General features: G+C 33.0%; 4 protein-coding genes across 7 annotated transcripts; 2 read left to right on the plus strand and 2 right to left on the minus strand.

The window, feature by feature from the left end:
• Nucleotides 1-1,522: 1,522 nt before the first annotated feature.
• On the plus strand, nucleotides 1,523-4,658 carry LOC125054220 (histone deacetylase 8-like). 4 transcript variants are annotated; one of them, XM_047655983.1, is made up of 8 exons: nucleotides 1,525-1,892; nucleotides 1,981-2,170; nucleotides 2,378-2,519; nucleotides 2,609-2,715; nucleotides 2,982-3,174; nucleotides 3,637-3,728; nucleotides 3,947-4,147; nucleotides 4,449-4,658. In XM_047655983.1, exons 1-8 carry the CDS (start codon nucleotides 1,806-1,808, stop codon nucleotides 4,643-4,645), a joined length of 1,209 nt encoding a protein of 402 aa, XP_047511939.1. In that variant the 5' UTR covers nucleotides 1,525-1,805; the 3' UTR covers nucleotides 4,646-4,658. The 4 variants fall into 4 exon arrangements, with proteins under 4 accessions (XP_047511942.1, XP_047511939.1, XP_047511938.1 ...); XM_047655982.1 differs by having other exon boundaries at nucleotides 1,529-1,892; nucleotides 3,637-3,809; XM_047655985.1 differs by having other exon boundaries at nucleotides 1,529-1,892; nucleotides 3,637-3,809; nucleotides 3,947-4,156; nucleotides 4,449-4,501.
• Nucleotides 4,659-4,736: 78 nt separating this feature from the next.
• Nucleotides 4,737-6,967, minus strand: LOC125054227 (ubiquitin-conjugating enzyme E2 L3). The gene is made up of 4 exons (XM_047655994.1): nucleotides 6,755-6,967; nucleotides 6,520-6,615; nucleotides 6,153-6,339; nucleotides 4,737-5,777 (listed from the first exon to the last, which is right to left on the minus strand). The coding sequence occupies exons 1-4, from the start codon at nucleotides 6,779-6,781 to the stop codon at nucleotides 5,623-5,625; spliced, it is 465 nt and encodes a 154-aa protein (XP_047511950.1). The 5' UTR covers nucleotides 6,782-6,967; the 3' UTR covers nucleotides 4,737-5,622.
• A 706-nt stretch (nucleotides 6,968-7,673) lies between these two features.
• LOC125053616 (eukaryotic translation initiation factor 3 subunit C) lies at nucleotides 7,674-13,220 on the minus strand. Its single transcript, XM_047655052.1, has 7 exons — nucleotides 13,057-13,220; nucleotides 12,789-12,905; nucleotides 12,161-12,578; nucleotides 11,265-11,644; nucleotides 9,069-10,352; nucleotides 8,544-8,837; nucleotides 7,674-8,326 (listed from the first exon to the last, which is right to left on the minus strand). Exons 2-7 carry the CDS (start codon nucleotides 12,879-12,881, stop codon nucleotides 8,156-8,158), a joined length of 2,640 nt encoding a protein of 879 aa, XP_047511008.1. The 5' UTR covers nucleotides 12,882-12,905; nucleotides 13,057-13,220; the 3' UTR covers nucleotides 7,674-8,155.
• A 2,804-nt stretch (nucleotides 13,221-16,024) lies between these two features.
• On the plus strand, nucleotides 16,025-17,650 carry LOC125054101 (zinc finger protein 501-like). Its single transcript, XM_047655784.1, has 2 exons — nucleotides 16,025-16,311; nucleotides 16,389-17,650. Exons 1-2 carry the CDS (start codon nucleotides 16,141-16,143, stop codon nucleotides 17,415-17,417), a joined length of 1,200 nt encoding a protein of 399 aa, XP_047511740.1. The 5' UTR covers nucleotides 16,025-16,140; the 3' UTR covers nucleotides 17,418-17,650.
• The last annotated feature ends 79 nt before the right edge of the window (nucleotides 17,651-17,729 follow it).

Raw genomic sequence — 17,729 nt, forward strand, 5'->3', positions numbered from 1 at the left:
ATTTGAATTTGTAGGCATCCCTACTCATCGGCAAAGAAGACAGAGGTGTGTAGGCCGAGAGAAAAAGCCGGCGTAAAAAACTCTCGGTACTCTTTTAAAACAGCAAATCATCAAACAACACTTATTTAAAACAAATATCGCAAATTAATTAGAAGTAGCCTGTCTAGCACTAGTCCCAGGCCCTTTTATCAACTAGATAATCGTTGACTTTATAGTAAGCCTTTTTACACAGCTTTTCTTTAATACATTTCTTAAATTTATTGAAAGGCAGAGATAAAAGAGCCTGTGGGATTTTATTAAAGAAGAGTGTCCCTTTCCCCAAAAAAGAATTACTAACTTTAGATAGTCTAGTACGGGGAAATTGCAGCCTGCGTTTGTTCCGTGTATTAACATTGTGCGTATATTCTATTCTAGTAAACTTATCACTATTTTTGTATACACACATAATATTTTCATAAATATATTGCGAGGGAAAGGTTAGTATATTCATTTCCTTGAATTTATCTCTAAGAGATTCCCTACATTTTAAATTATAGATTGCACGAATAGCCCTCTTCTGCAGGATGAAAATAGTTTCGACATCAGCAGCATGACCCCATAATAATAAGCCCCCATAATAATAATAATGGTAGAAAATACAAAAAGTAATGCGAAACTGACTGTCGGGTTGATAAAAAGAGAGGGAGCCCAGCATTCACGGAAAATGTTCCGTCAACGAAGAGATCCAGTTGTTTTTTTTCTCTGGGACCCCATAGACGGGAAGCTTCGAGAGAAGCACTTTATGCCACACCCAATTGAAGTGTTTTGCTATATCCAAAGTAACCACAAACGCCTTATGTATGATATTTTTATAAGGAAATATTTATTATAAAGAAAATATAGCCGAGTGGCTTTCAGTGGGTTCTGCAGCTGGAGCAGATATTTTTATACATCAACGCCGAGTAGGTGTCTGATTCGCTTTCCTAACCAAACCTATTAATTATTATGTATAATTGAATTTAAAGAAGCAATAAACTCCTTCGTTTGATATTTTACCGCGGTTTACATCCTTCTTTCTTATTATGAGAATAAAATAGAAGGAGAAGAAGTCAGGAGGAGGGAGTTTTAGGCATTTAGTTTTAGACTAAAACTTAAACCAATCTATATAATTAAGCTAATAATTTAAAGATTATAATAATAATTAAAATTATAAAATCACCGCTCGATATTTTATTTTAATCGTTAAAGTATGTCGACAATGGTGTTACTGGCTCAGAAATAACAACTTATACTATGTTGATCCGTTATTTTCTAGACTTTCAAATACATAGATAAACATTGTTTTATTTCCTTTCTATGTATTTGAAAGTCTAGAAAATAACGGATCAACATAGTATAATTATACTATATATTCTGTAGTTATTTTTGGTGGTGGCAATCAGTTTTATTTACATATTTACAAAGAATAATAGTAGTAGTTAGTTGGCCTAAAGGTCTAGATACCAGGCCATAAACTCCAAAAAAAAAAAAGTTGTAGTTACTAGTTGCCAGTTGGGCTAGATACCAATTACCAGGCCATAAAGTATAAACTCCAAAAAAAGAGTAGTAGTAGTTTTTAAAATAAAACGTCTACGACAATATTCAATTATACTTAAAACAATTATTATTTATTATATAAATATGTCACCACTAGATACTAGTATTTCACTATATTGGAAATTTCTTCCTAGTGAAGTTCTTAGAAAATTAAACATCTAGGACTATCTGTTCATATATCTCTTTAGTTAGTACTTAACAATTGTAATATTAATGAAGAGATATAAACTATGGCAAAGAAAACTATTAAGTCATGTTACATATGGGATGAACTCCTAATGGCAGAAAGTGATCGTTTACCGGCTGTCGCTAAAAGAGTAATATTTAGTATTAGCAGACACGATATCTTGTTTTAACTTAAAAACACTTTTTAGCATTATCTAAGTATCTGATTTAATTTTTTAGGCTTCCAGAGTACAAAGTTTAATCGTTAGTTATAGTCTCATTAATAAATTGCAAGTTGTAAATTCCACACCAGCGTTATATGAAGACCTAAAGTTATTCCATTCTGAAATTTATTTAGATCATTTGAAGATACTGCAAAAAGTAGATGATGATTATGTGATTGGAATTCATGATGAAGAATTTGGTTTAGGTAAGAATAATTTATGAAAGCCTGAATATTTGTAATAAGAAGAAAATAATATATTTTATATAGGCTTTAATTATAAATAAGTTTTGTAAATTATGCATTATTTTGATACTTTTTCAACCCTTTTGTGAAATTATTGATCTGCATGTAAAATAAGTGGTTTTATTAATGATTGCTAACTGAATTTTATTTGATTGTTGTTATTTCCAGGATATGATTGCCAACCAGTATCGGATATGTATAAACTGGTATCAGTTATAGCTGGTGGTTCAGTGGCTGCTGCTAAAAGCATTATATTAGGCATTGCTGATGTCGCTATTAATTGGTTTGGTGGTTGGCACCATGCCCAAAGGTAAATTATAATTTAGATTTTATAGTAATACTTAATGTGAATAGATTTACTTTGTTATATTGTTTCTAAATAGAAGTTTTTTATTTCAGGTTTTGTGCGGAAGGTTTTTGCTATGTTAATGATATAGTAATATGTATAGAAAAACTAAGGCTGAAGTTTAAAAAAGTTCTATACATAGATTTAGATGTCCATCATGGTATGAAATGTTAACTTGTTATATTGGTAAATTTGTTAACTTAATAATATCATATACATATGTGTTTATGACCTGTCATGCATTTACTGCACTAACTACTAAAGTTTATTATCATCACCATTCAATAAAAAATAATCAATTGGTCATAAGATCTGTCTCAGTGAAAGAATGTCCTGCTAAAATTTTTTCAGAAAAATAACCATTCTTCTATGTTATTTCTGTAAAAAGAAGTCAAGCTTAGATAAAAACTAAAATTTACTTCTAAGGTAATGGTGTGCAAGATGCATATAATTTAAGCAACTCAGTTTTCACCCTGTCAATCCACAAATATGAACCTGGGTTCTATCCAGGTACAGGAAGTGTGGATGAAGCGGGTAATTTGACTGGAAAAGGGTACACATGCAATGTTCCTTTACATGAATCATATAATGATGAAACAATGGAATATGTATTTGGAAAGTAAGTTATAATAGCAGGCTTTGGACACAGGTAACATGACAACAGGTCCTGGCTTAATATCATTGTGTAAAGTATATGACCAAAACATAATAAAAAAATTGTTAGGGTAAGTTCCGAGTTGAGACATTGACAAAAATGTGTTAAAAATATTAAGTTTTGTTTAAATAAACTTTAATCATTGAAAGTTTTTTCATCTTCCCAATTTTTAACTCTACTACATGATATGGCAGTCTTTCGCTGACAGTGATTGCTGAAAACTTGTCAATCAATTAGAGCAAATAATATAATAAATTCAACCTTATATTTGAAGAAGAAATTATATTAATATGTATTACATTTAACTATATTGGTCTTTAAAAAAAACATTTAAATACCGTTTTGGACATCGCTTTCAATTTGATATTCATCAAAACAATGGAAGTTCTCAGTTTTATCATTAAGAATTGAATGTTTATTTTTCAGAGTATTTCACAAAGTCTATGATAGTTTCAAACCTGATGCCATAGTGGTTCAATGTGGTGCCGATGCTTTGGCTGGTGATCCAATGGGAGGAGGTGGGCTGACAATCAAAGGATACTGTACTTGTGTCCAAAATATCTTAGATAAACAAAAGCCTACTGTGCTCTTAGGTGGAGGTATGCTTTTTTAGAATTTATGTTAAGAATATTTTTGCTCTTAAAACAGTTTAAATTGTAGTTAGATGAATGTAGGATAATAGAAAAATCTATACCTATTGGGATCCAAATTTTTATGTCAATAATATTTATTTAAGGTGGATATAACTACAGTAATACAGCTAAGCTGTGGGCTTCCATCACAGCTCTAGTTGTGAATGTAGAATTGGAACAAAATATTCCAGAACATGATTATTGGCCTTTCTATGGACCAGATTATATCCTCAGTATTCAGCCTCTACTTGGAAGAGATAAAAACTGTAAAGCTGATCTAGACAATTGCATAACAAAAATTGAAGGTATATAATGTATGAGCTCAATTTCCTTTAAGAAATTTAGTTTTACACAAACAAAACAAAAGTTACAAAGAACCTTTTTTTGTTTTTCATACAATGTATATAAAAAAATGTATATTATGTATAAAATAGATATTAACACTATTTAATACAAAATAACATTTCTTTACCCTCAAGAGTATATTTAATATTCTTTGAATTGAAGAACGGATTTATATTGTTATGCTACAAAAACGGATTTAGAGAACTTGCAGAAACTAAATGTAGTTACATTTGCTTACATGTTTGTTGCTTTTTATTGCAGATAATTTGAAATTTATTATTGAAGGTGAAACCATAAAACACAAGACTGATACAGAAAAACAAAATCAAATTAGTACATATAAAATTTTTAAGGAAACATTGTGCAAAGGGCGAAAGAAATTATCTTTTAAAGAAAATAATGTTTTAATCAATGATGAATCACCCAATAATAATGATGTGTACAATTTTATTGATTAAAGTTCTCAGCTCATATTTTGTTTTCTTACCATTATAAACTTAATAAGTACAAAGTGGGATTCAATTCTGTCTTAGTAATAAAACACCGATATCAAAAAAAATATTTATTTAAGGTTCATTCACTGAACAGTTATTACATAGAAAGATATATTAATGCATATTCTTACATGGAATTAAAATAATCTGAGAATAAAATTACAACAAAAATTTATGAATGATACATAATAAAGGAATCACAATTTTCTAACAAGACAGGAATTTATCTCTTTATATTAATTGTTAGGCAATAAGTTAAAATTATTAACACAGTATTGTATATATGTAGTATGTTTCCCCAAAAAATTTCTTATTAAAATGGTGACAATTACAGAAGAAATGCATACCCTTAAGCACAGAGTATTCTAGCTCTATGAACAGCCACTTGTCTATATAATGTGGTTGTATAAGGTATTGTTCCTAAACACCGATAAGACTTTATATACTTAGACAATATTCACTTTATAGGAGCATTTACATTTGTATGTAAGCTTAGGCCAGAGCCAATCATGGTTAAAATTGAATACAGAAACATATTTACTTTAAATTTTTGACTATTGTTTGAAATTTTGAAATAATAACAAAAACTAGTAGAGAATAAAGAATCGATAGCCCAGAAACTGTTAAATCAACTGTTTAAGCCCATTCTATAAATTGAGTTTTTATACATATATAGTGCATATAGAATTGCAAGCAATGTGGACATTTAATATTTTTGCATCAGCACAGAAGTTACAATATCAGCAGTTTTGTCTTATCTTACATGATTAGATTTTGTATGAAATTATAATAAAGTATTTTTATTGAAATGTCAACTATGAAATACATAAATACTTAACTTGTATTATAATAAAATAATAAGTAAATCTACTGTAGCTAGCAAAATGTAAATTCATACAAGCTAATCATGTAAAATGATTATTGCTGCAAATTTGAATAGTTTAGTCTGATGGTCTCTTTTCACTATGTTTTTTGGTAAACTCTTCTGCATTTTTTGTGAATTTTTTCCGGTCCTTTAAGTATTCCTCAGCCAGCTCAGCACGTAATGGATGTTCTGGTTCAGGGTCATTCACAAGTGCAACTAGGGCTTGTATTACTGAAAGGAACATGTCATAGTTATGGAAAAACTAAAAATGTGGTAAATAGATTATAATGAAGTCAAGCCAGCTAACTCCAATGTGACAGTGACAATAAACATTTGTGCTCCAATGATTTATTTATTATTTAAGGTGAATTATCTGACTTCCTTTTGTACCTCCACATTTAAACATTTTAATTTCAGTTGCCAGATAGTTTACTTGAGAAGTGGGTGCCCAACTGGGAAAAGAGTTTCTTCAAATTGCCTATTGTTAGTATTATATTTTTATCAGAAAGTTTCACTTGTAAATATTGTAGTGTTCTATAAATAATTAACATTATAAGGTGGAAAACTACCATAGTAAAACTTATTCTCCAATAACATAATAGTTACCTTGGTCAGTCTTAGTTGCTGGTTTCCAATTTTCAGCACTAATGATTGGTAGGCATACTTGGCCCTTTTCATCAATATTAGGGTGATAAATCTTTGTTTTAAAACTTATTTTAGGAGGTTTGAATGGATATTCTGCTGGGAAATTGATCTCAATTCTGAATGCACCTTTATTATAAGGAGAGTTGTCCTGTAAAATTGAATACCCACATAAATGTTGATGCTTAGATTCAGAATTATTATTGTAAATAAGAATACAAAATTGACCTAAATAATATTATGGAATAAGAAATAAAACCTTAAAGCTGAAACTTTTGTAATATTCATTTGATGAGTCATCGACGGGAAAAATCACTTGAATAATACTCACGGGCACAATTAAACCCTGCCAAGTTAATATATTCGATTCATCAACCTGGATATCCCTAAATGACTTCAGCCCCGACTGCCTGATGTCATTCAGCTCCTGAAATATGGACGATCACTTTGTATACCGGCAACTAAGAACATACAGCTGTTAATCTTTGATTACTTTACCATTTACCTTAATAGAACACTTTAATAACATCGTAGTTCAAAAAGAAAAACTATAAAATAAGCCTTACCTTTTGAAGTCTTCTCGTCGCTGCCATCGTAATCTAATTTACAAAATAAAATTTCTCAAATAAAGTATGAATATTTTTTTTAAATATATTTATATAGTCGTCTCCTTAAACAACATAGTATACGTAATTATTATTATAATGCCGAAAATCCGATTCAGTTCAGCGATTTAATTAAATGAAAATGTCAATGACATGTCTTCGGATCGACGGCGGCCATTTCATTCGTTTCGTTACATGCACAAAAACTATGTTTTATGAAAGGACAAATATTTATAAATTATTTTAAAATATATTTTTTTAATAATAATATCACAATTTAAAATGAGTTTGTAATATATTTATTACCAAATCAGCTATATAAGTGTAGTGTGTATATACTATATATACTTTATCTACACATAGTAAAATCAAGAGTGGTCCTAACTATCCTGCCTGTCTTTTAAGTACTAGGAGACAGAAACTAGAAAGTCATTAGCGGTTAGCCTACTATAATTGTTGCCCATTATTCTAATTGCTGTATGTACCTTGTAGATAGCCTGCAGACCCCAGTCTACTTTGGTACGAACAAGTCTTGCTTGAGAGTTAGAACTTAACTACAATAAGTATATATTACGTAATGATTACGAGGATTAATCTTACCCTTAGTCTAACTCTTGATCCTTACCTTAAACTGCTTACTATGACAGCCGTATGTCCAAATACAATGTTTGTAAACAGATATTAACAGTTCATTTTCTAATAGTGTAGGAGAAAATTGTGAACAGAGTATTCGGCCGAGCCGCCGTCTTCGTTAGTTTATACATTAAAAAAAGCAGAATACAAATAAAGTAAAACGTTTAATGCTTTTCGATGTATTAATCAAGACAAATAAAATGGGTGTGCGCTTTTTTCTGAAAATCATTCAAAATGAAACAAAAACGAATTGCAACAAATTTATTTAAAAACGAATACAAACGGGTTTTTATATTTGATATCATTCACCATATGAAAAGCTAATTGTATGATAAATAGACAAATATTGATGGAGTAAGTATTCGGAATCTGTAGTATTTGCGGCGCCCTTTCACATAACTACATATAACGATATTTACTGTAGTAATATGAAAGGGCGCCTCCTTCCGGGTGTATAAAAGAAGATTTGAGAATAGACACTAGCAGCTTTATCGAAATGTATGGATTGTTTTGAAAAAGAAAATCGTAGTGAAGGAATGATATTATGTATGCATATTAATGTCTGAAATTTTTCTATATATACTGAATTGGTGACATTTTCTTTTGAATCTTCATAAGCTTGCTGCACATTGTCTATGACTAAGTTCTGTGAGCACTTTTCTTCAGATACAAATGGTAGAAAAGTATTCAGGGTAGTTAGTTTATGGATAGAGTACGATCGTTTATGCTTTAATCTTCGTGGGTGCGGTCGTCGTCCCGACGGCGGTTGCGTTGCCGGCGCCCCCACCCTTCCCGGGGGCGGTCGCGTTGTCGGCCTTCGCCCCTTGGGGCTCCACCCCGCTGGAAGAACGACCCTTGCTTCTCGAAAATACGCTCGTTTGAGTCCACCAAGTTGCCCACCTAGAATTATGTTATATATTACCACTGCGTTCATATCATTTATAATAGGATTATCATTTGCATGATAAACTTAAAGAATAATATTGTTGAATTTATAATATTACGTCGACATAATTATTATTTATAAAAGATTATTTTTATTATATTACTAGTATTTATTTCTATTAGTAGTATTTTTTTTCTTTTTCCTACTTGCTATATTAAAAATAATTCCCACCTTATCAGCCAACTGTAGCGCCAGCGCCTGCATTCTAGTGGGCTCCGAGCGATGAAGGATTGCACATTCACTGGGGTCATCAAGTGAGGCTAACAATTCTTCATTAATAATCATCTTTGAGACAAGCGAATGCACGCGTTGACGCGGCATCTCGAACATGTCGGCCATAGAACGAAGGGATAGTGAAGCATAGACATGAGCATATGTAAATAAGTAAGTACGGAGTGACTCCTCTCTGATCAAACGACCAAGCATAGCCCGGACGTTGTCGGCGCCAACCATCAAATCCCATACCTGCGAAGAAATTGTAAGTTTTAGAACGCGTTGAACTTGACATACTCATCATTGATATTGTCAACTAATTAGCTGAGAAATGCTCAGATTTTCCTCTGTTTAAAATTACAATAAAATTATTACTATTGTAGATAATTGTCAAAAAATAAAACATTCGTAATTCATACGTTATTCATATTCATAGCCCTTTCAGTAACAGTAACTAACTTTCCAATTAATTAAAGTAATTACCTTGGCATTCATTTTCTCGTTAACGATGAAATTAAGGCATGCTCGCCAGTCCCCGCGTCTCATGGCCCGAGCAGCCGCAACCGCGTGCTCTCGCATCGATTCGGGCGGACCCACAAGAGCTTGACGCTCACTCGCGCGCAAGTTCTGGTAAAACGTCTTACTTATCATACGACGACGGGCATCAAACTCATGTGCAGCCATATACGGTATCTCAATTAACATAGCAGATACCAGATACACACATTCCAGTAACTCCAAGTTTATATGCATATGGAAAGGCATCTGGCGCTGCTTCTCAATCTTTTCTTGCTCTTTAGATCGCTCATGCTGACGCTGCGGCAAAAGACCCTGAGCGAGCAGTTCTTTAGGCTTTCCAGTCATCATTAGCTCGGCTAGACAACCGTGTGCTTCTTTTACATTCCCTCGACGGAATGCACACAGACCTAGGTTGGCCATAGTGCGGTTGTACAGAATCTGAGTGCTGGGATCGGAATGCTGAACATTCTCTTGTAAATGAGACATCAGCAAGAGATCACGCGCTTGGAACCAGTTATCATGCAGAGCGTGATGATAGATGTGCGACAAGATGGCACGCGTACGTAGACGATCAGATTCGTCGTTTGCATAGATGTATTTGCAAAATTTCTCCATCTTCTTAATAGAAGTTTCCTCGCTAGGAGGTTGATCTTTCTTCACGGCACGTGGGTCGAATTTATAGTAAAGATGATCAATTTTACGAAGATAAGCACGGCATATTTCTTGAGGGGTGCCATCACGCTCCACAACTTGACAGACTCGGTCAATCAGAGCCGAGACTCTCACTTCATCCTTTAATCGCTCAACATATTCATTGGAATGAGGATCACATTCCTTCAAAAGTTTAGTGAACTCATCATCTAATCGCTCGAGCGCTATTAGCAAGCTGCCTCTAACTTGAAATGGAGCAGTTACAAGTTGCTCTGTTTCGTCTGTGATTGTTTCACTAAGCACCATGTCCTCGTTAGCTAAGAGAATAGTTACCATATGATCCACGTTTTCAACAAGCCGTGACCAATATTCAGGTTTCATAGCATCAGACACCTTAGGGTTGTAATCAAAGAGTGCTGCAACAGTGGCTGCGCGTAGTTTTAACTGAAGAGCATCACCAAGATTGTGTTGTGCAGCGACAGTGCGCAGTTCATGTAATAGTTCTAGTTGGGCACGGCGGTCTGTGCGTTTTCGGCCTCGAGCCGCACTGACTTCTCCCAGTTTCTTTACAACTAGGGCAGCATCAATGTCACTATCCTGTGACAAAAAAAAATCTTAATTATCTTCCTATAAATGTAATTAGACAAAACAAACTGGCATAAGTTATATATTTTGATAGTCAATATACTTAAGATCTAACAATTAAATAAACATATTTGGCTTCAACATAGAATTGTTACAAACCAACACTTTTTACTAACACAATGGTTGCCTCAAACTGATTGCTTATTAGCTATAAGATGGCCTCCACTCAGCCTTTACATATAATTTTATGTACCTTTTTTCGTAATATTTACATTTTGCTAATTTGTCACTATTTCATAATGAAACTGTATAATATAAGCAAAGTTAAATAGCGCAAGGGAGATGAGGTAGCTAGTTAGTTGCAAACTGGTAGTAAATGTAAATTTACAATTAATCTAACTTCTTTCTGACAATTCATAAGTGTACTTGTTTAACTACATGAATAAAGATATTTTGAGTTTGAATTTAGTTGTTTTCTTATAAACTGAATAAATTTAGGACTATGCGATTTTTGACTCATTAGATACTTTCTGAAATAAGTTAAGCTACAGAACTCCAATTTTATAGAGTTTGTATAATAAGTTTTTAGTCCACATTTTTGACAACTATAGACACACCCAGTGTAGTACTAGTTCTAACAGTTTTGTGTTTCAAACATTTTAATGTCTTATTGACATGACAAGGGAGCGTTCAAGTATTACATCACACAATTTTTGGAGATTATTGACATCCCCCCATGTAACGCGCCGTAACGTTTTTCTGTACCCAAGTAAAACTTTTCGTGACCACCTGGAAAGTCGAAAATAATATAACGCGTAATTCAATCCCCGTCCCGCATCGTAATGTTATATAAATGGATACAAAAATTCGTTCGGTAATACTTGAACGCTCCCCAATACAAAATTCCACAGTAGATATACAAACCTTAGCAAACATTTTTGGTTTGTCAGAAGTAGCAGCACCTTTTCTTACTGTCTCCCATTCACCACCATCATCAACCTGGTCTTTCTTGCTCACTTTGCCCACCCTCTCACGTCTCTCTCTTCTGGCCCTGCGCCTGTCTCCCTCTTCATCATCATCCCTCTCTGTTGCACGCTTAAGAAAGCGCTCACGAAGAGTAGCAGCCCCTCGGGTTTCGTCATCAGAACTAGAACTAGACTCAGAGGAACTGGATCCCCAATCCATGGAATCAGAGGATTCATCCTCTTGAGGAGCTGGCCGACGTTGTGGTTCTGGTGAACGACGAACTTTAGGCTTTTCTTTAACTTTTTCTTCTTCATCTGACTCATCAGACGATGGTTCATCTACAGAAAAATTTACAATTATAATCACTCTTATATATTTAACTATAGAAGTGTTAATAATGTGGGCTACTTTTTTTTGAATGGAAATCTTGCTGTTGGCCTTAAGGGCCTTTACAGGTCAGCTCGGGCTGTTTTGGCGAGTGAAGCGCGGCCTGAATGGGCGTTTCTCCCGCGACTAGCGCAAGGGCGTCTCCTGTGACACTCGAACCTCGGCTTGAGCCCTCACAGGGTGACTTAGGCCGTCACATGGTGAATGTGGGCTACTCTACACTCAAGGCATATTTATGCAAAATAATTCTCTGCTATTGTTTATTAGTATTATTTGTATAACTGACCAGCACATAATTCACAACATCTTCTTCAAATTATCTTTATTATTATAGCAGTAGATTTAGCTAGGTTTCAATAACAGATGGGTGATAAGAAAATCTTAGTTTTGTTAATTATTACTTTGATAGGTTTACTATAGGTTTTAATTACTATTGCAATAATTTTTTAAGAAAAATGTTAACTCACCCTTACGCTCTTCATCATCATCTGGAAGATCAGGATTCTCACGAAACTTTACAATTTCAGAATCAAACTCTTTAGTATATTTTCTTAGTTTCTGTCTCAAGGAGGTCAAAGCTTTGCTGTTTCCTTTAGACATGGCCTTTCTGCTTTCACGATCATTCCAGGCTGATGTAACCCAGTCTTCTAACTCTACCAGAGCTCGAATGAAGAATCGTGGTGCAATTCCATTTTCTTCCTTTTGAATGACAGAAGAAGCTCGGGTGTATGCCCTTTGTAACTCCTCAAATGAAGCTAATGCAGAGGAGAAATCTTTGATCTTACGATGATTTCTTATTGAATGGATAAATCCTTCCAACTCTTCATATCTCTTTTCTTTCATAGACCGCACAACACGCTTCGTTTCCTCTTCATCATCGCTGAACTGAAAAGTATAATCATCCTAACATCAGATCTAGGGATCTTTTTGAAGCACCTTACATTGTTAGATGGGGATAACATGCTGAAGATATTTTGCTAAGACATATGATACATGATAATTCTTGCCTTATTAATACTGTGTTAATGTTGTGTAATACTTTTCTGATTTTATAAGTTAAAAAATAAAAAACTATGAGTTAGTTATAACCCTTACCGTGTATACGGGCGCTGGTGCTCGTACTACATGCTCCTCCTCTGAAGAAGTTTCAGACTCAGAGTCTGTGCCAGTTGCAAAGAAACGACTCATGATTACTACCGGCTAAAATTTCACCTGGAAAATTGTTTAGATTTAGTAATATGAACAATTTTGATTCAAAATATTAATATATATTTATAAAATATTTCCTAATAATCAAGAAGTAGATACATGTAATATAGATAAGAGGTTATGCATATTATTGTTAATTATTAGAATATTATACCTTCAAATGAAGTAAAATTATATGAAAAATGTTTTTATGTGAGTGTAGATTGTGCAAAAGTTCAATCATGAAATTAATTACTTAATTATAAAATTTTATACACTGAAAAATGCGCCCACGAAACACTACAATCTACACGTCAAAAGGCAACCGCACCGCAATGCCACAGATGACAGATCAGATATTAGTCACATAACACATTACACATATATTAGAGTCTGGCTAATGAAAGAAGATAATTGAATTTTTTGAAAACTTTCGGTCTTCGGATGGCAACACAGAATGTCATTGAATTTCTTAGGTTAGTATGATTTATTGTCTTGATACTTCATGCAATTACTTATTTTTATACTAAAACAGGTATAATAGCCTAAACTTGTTTTATTTGATAGAAAATTTCGTTTCTTTCGCAGGCTTTGATTATTCCGAATAAAGTTGTGTTTTATAATAAATATAGTTTTAGTTTTTCATGCAATACTAGTCATTTTAAGTATCAATAGTAAAAGACTAAATACGTATAGTATTTAATGTCATAGAATCACATCGATGTCATAATCGAAAGCCAAACATCGATGTTATATTTATCCAAAACGGAACTTTTGATTTTTGCATTAATAATTGACAAAGAAATAAAATACAGTGAAATGGTTGGAAATTTATCAAGAAACAGAACAAATTATTACAATATCTAATATCCGATATTTTTTATCATCTGACTGAATGAAAAGTAATTTTGACAAAGAAGAACCTTTTAATCGTAGCTTTTAATATATTTCTTTGTTGATAAAGAGTAGTGACGAAGTGTGATAGAGAAAGAGCGAGCGAGACTACGAAGAACAAACGAAGGGAACGACTTGTGAACGAAAATAATGATTACGCGTTCAAAATTTTAATAAACTTGATTTGTGGATACGTTCATAGAAGACATAATTTGTTTCGTAAGTTGTATTGGTAGTGCGGTAGGCCGTGAGTTAAAGCTTAGGTTTCCTAGAAAAGCGGTGCCGTTAACTAACGGCCGTCATATTACGGTTGTTAACCTTAGGTTTCCTAGAAAAGCTGGGCCGTCTTTACTTTTTAACATAATGCAAAAAAACAATCATTTTCACTCGTCCAAGTTACGTTTCCACTCATTGTATTAGTTAAACATGGGCACCTCTACACGCGCAAAACGTTGAACTAATGTTTATCAACGCTATGACGGCCGTCATGCAAATGACAGCACCGCTATTTGACCTTACGGCGACACTCAACGTACTCTAGAAAACCTACTCTGATGTTATTTTAAAAACAACGTACGGGTGACATCACCCAACGTTACATTACGGCCGTTAGATAAAGGCACCGCTTTTCTAGCAAACCTAAGCTTACCACTTAACATCGATGTTCGATTCAGTTAACATTGATGTTACGATATTTTTTTCGTATAGCAACATCGATGTCAAAACATCGATGATCTGCTCTCAGCTCTGCTCCAGTCAGCGCTTCCAGATACACTGTAATTACAGTAGATTTACTGTATTTTAGACTTTTCTACTGTATACTGTAATGATAAAATACAGTGTATGAAAATACTGTATTTAATTTCCGTTCATATATATTATCAAATTAATCAAATTTAATACGTTTTACGTATTACAAAATACGAAATATAAATTTGCAACCTAATCTAGAACCCAGAACCACTGACCTCTATCTATAGACAATGTAGAGTAGGATTGTTACCTACATACAGCGCTTCCAGATTCACTGTAATTACAGTAGATTTACTGTATTTTAGACTTTTCTACTGTATACTGTAATGATAAAATACAGTGTATGAAAATACTGTATTTAATTTCCGTTCATATAAATTATCAAATTAATCAAATTTAATACGTTTTACGTATTACAAAATACGAAATATAAATTTGCAACCTAATCTAGAACCCAGAACCACTGACCTCTATCTATAGACAATGTAGAGTAGGATTGTTACCTACATATTAGTTTACGTGCTGGGAATTCCCCAATGAATCAGAACTAACGCTTAGCAAAAACTAACCGTCTAGTATTATCTTTGCCTCACTCAAACGCTGAGTGCGAACGCAAGTTTAGTGAAATTAATAATATAAAAACCAAGCAGAGGAACTGTCTGATCACAAATACATACTATTAAAGAAAATATGTTAGCTCAGCAAGCCATTCGTCGAAATTCTGAAATCTGCGTCAAATTTAATCCCACTATTGAAATGATTTTGAAGATGAATGCAAAAATTTATCAAAATCATGAGGAAATTATTTTAGAATAACTTACAATGATATGTATTTACAAATAAATTAATACAGCAGCTTATTTTTCTTTTAATTTTTAAACAAACTTTTACTGTAATTTTACTGTAATCGAATTTGAAATCTGCTGTATTGTTTTAAGAAACTACGATATTTTTTAGCTGACAACACTGTAATTTTACTTTTGGGATCTGGAAGCACTGCCTACATATTAGTTTAAGTGCGGGGAATTCCCCAATGAATCAGAACTAACGCTTAGCAAAAACTAACCGTCGGTCTAGTATTATCTTTGCCTCACTCAAACGCTGAGTGCGAACGCAAGTTTAGTGAAATTAATAGTATAAAAACCAAGCAGAGGAACTGTCTGATCACAAATACTATTAAAGAAAATATGTTAGCTCAGCAAGCCATTCGTCGAAATTCTGAAAATTCGTCGAAATTTAATCCCACTAATGAAATGATTTTGAAGATGAATGCAAAAATTTATCAAAATCATGAGGAAATTATTTTAGAATAACTTACAATGATATGAATTTACAAATAAATTAATACAGCATCTTATTTTTCTTTTAATATTTAAACAAACTTTTACTGTAATTTTACTGTAATCGAATTTGGAATCTGCTGTATTGTTTTAAGAAACTACTATATTTTTTAGCTGACAACACTGTAATTTTACTTTTGGGATCTGGAAGCACTGGCTCCAGTGCTCACTGCGAATTACGCACCAAGTGCCAACATAAAAATTGAAAAATATTATAAAATATGCATGAAATAGACATAGAATTTATTTATGGATAAATTGAAATCATAAAAATGGAATTTACGAGTTTAATTGTTCCTCTCACGACAAATATGTGTCGGACATGTTTAGTAGAGTTTGATTCAAATGACGCCACCATGTTTATGAAAATACAAGATCTCATTGAACATGAGAACATAAAAATCAAATTAATTGATATATTGGTTTTTCTCAATTGCTTGGAGGTATGTTGAATACTGTTTAACTATTTAATTAAGTATTCCCAACCTATAGTTGATCTAATGATAACTTATGTTTCCAGCATAATGATGAAGAAAATTGGCCTCAAGGTATATGCTCTACATGTGTAGCTACAGCTATAATGGCTTATGGTTTTAAGCTCAACTGTCTGAAAGCTAATGCTACTCTCACCCAAATTCTAACTATACAACCTCAACTTCCACTGAGTTCTGATTTAGATAATATTGACATAAATGTTGTTTATCAAGACCATGAATATGAGCTACCATTTTTTACCAGTCAGTCGGTTTTGGATTTTGAGTCCAACTTGCCTGTAAATAAAGAACTGACTCCATTACCCCCGGTAACTGAGATAACAGCTACGGAACACCCACCAAGAACAGTTGGTGATAAAAAATATGCATGTTCCTTTTGCAACAAATCTTTCACAAGGATATTTAGTTTAAGGTATCACATGGCCAAGCATAGTGGTATTCAGAAATATTTGTGCCCTAAATGTGGCAAAAAGTTCTACACAAATAATGGATTGAATCAACATCTTATTTCCCATAAAGATTCTCAATTTAAATGTGGATTTTGTAACAAAACTTACAAAACTAGACAATCATTGAAAGAGCATTTCAGATTAGCACATTCAAACAACCGCTATTCATATATATGTGTAACATGTGGAAAACAATTCACAGTTAAATCCTCACTTATGAAACACACTAAAATTCATACTGGCCAAAAACAATTTTCATGCCCACTATGTCCCAAAACCTATACCAGGGCTTCCTATTTGAGAAGTCATAGTCTTATTCATACTGGTGAGCTGAAACCTAAACCTTTTCAGTGCACTTACAATGAGTGTAACAGAAGTTTTTCTAGTAAACATTCACTTTTAGTACACTTTGCCTATGCTCATTCAAGTGAAAGACCACACAAATGTGATATTTGTTCTAAAGGATTTGCTACTACATCAGGCTTGAGAGTCCATAAAGAATCACACACAGGAAGTAAAGAAGTGACATGTAAGATATGTCGAAAAAAGATTTCAAACCGAAGGGTTTTACAAAAACACATGAGAATTCATCAAGAAAGTCAGTAAGAAGGCTATGAGTATGATTCAACTCCCAGTAGTTTAGGCTTCAGTCTGAGTATTGTTATTTCTATTCTTAAGCTGTATGAATCAATAAAGACATGAAGTGATTTTTTTAGTATTGTTACATATGAATGAAATGTCAGTCTAAACATGTATTTTCTCAATAAGAACCTTTGGTGAAGTGAATACACTAACTTTTTAATGATTCTAAAAGTGATAAAAAAGAAAGTAAACATTAAGTGTGTATTTTTATTATTTTCTATATATCTTACAAACTTGTGAAAGCAGCATTAAACAGAAATGTGATAGATTACAATG

The sequence above is a fragment of the Pieris napi genome, chromosome 11 (genome assembly GCF_905475465.1).
Source record: "Pieris napi chromosome 11, ilPieNapi1.2, whole genome shotgun sequence".
Classification (NCBI taxonomy): Eukaryota; Metazoa; Arthropoda; class Insecta; order Lepidoptera; family Pieridae; genus Pieris; species Pieris napi.

What these genes read in the sequence shown, in the direction of transcription:
- LOC125054101 (XM_047655784.1), top strand. Translation starts at nt 16,141, where the DNA reads ATGGAATTTACGAGTTTAATTGTTCCTCTCACGACAAATATGTGTCGG. An exon ending in TTTTTCTCAATTGCTTGGAG is followed by an intron (nt 16,312 to 16,388) that starts GTATGTTGAATA and finishes TTATGTTTCCAG; the next exon opens with CATAATGATGAAGAAAATTG.
- LOC125053616 (XM_047655052.1), bottom strand. Translation starts at nt 12,881, where the DNA reads ATGAGTCGTTTCTTTGCAACTGGCACAGACTCTGAGTCTGAAACTTCT. An exon ending in TGATGATGAAGAGCGTAAGG is followed by an intron (nt 11,645 to 12,160) that starts GTGAGTTAACAT and finishes ATTTTTCTGTAG; the next exon opens with ATGAACCATCGTCTGATGAG. An exon ending in CGCTACAGTTGGCTGATAAG is followed by an intron (nt 8,327 to 8,543) that starts GTGGGAATTATT and finishes ACATAATTCTAG; the next exon opens with GTGGGCAACTTGGTGGACTC.
- LOC125054220 (XM_047655982.1), top strand. Translation starts at nt 1,806, where the DNA reads ATGGCAAAGAAAACTATTAAGTCATGTTACATATGGGATGAACTCCTA. An exon ending in TACCGGCTGTCGCTAAAAGA is followed by an intron (nt 1,893 to 1,980) that starts GTAATATTTAGT and finishes TTAATTTTTTAG; the next exon opens with GCTTCCAGAGTACAAAGTTT. An exon ending in TTGCATAACAAAAATTGAAG is followed by an intron (nt 4,148 to 4,448) that starts GTATATAATGTA and finishes TTTTTATTGCAG; the next exon opens with ATAATTTGAAATTTATTATT.
- LOC125054227 (XM_047655994.1), bottom strand. Translation starts at nt 6,781, where the DNA reads ATGGCAGCGACGAGAAGACTTCAAAAG. An exon ending in GGCAGGGTTTAATTGTGCCC is followed by an intron (nt 6,340 to 6,519) that starts GTGAGTATTATT and finishes TCAATTTTACAG; the next exon opens with GACAACTCTCCTTATAATAA. An exon ending in AGCAACTAAGACTGACCAAG is followed by an intron (nt 5,778 to 6,152) that starts GTAACTATTATG and finishes TGTTCCTTTCAG; the next exon opens with TAATACAAGCCCTAGTTGCA.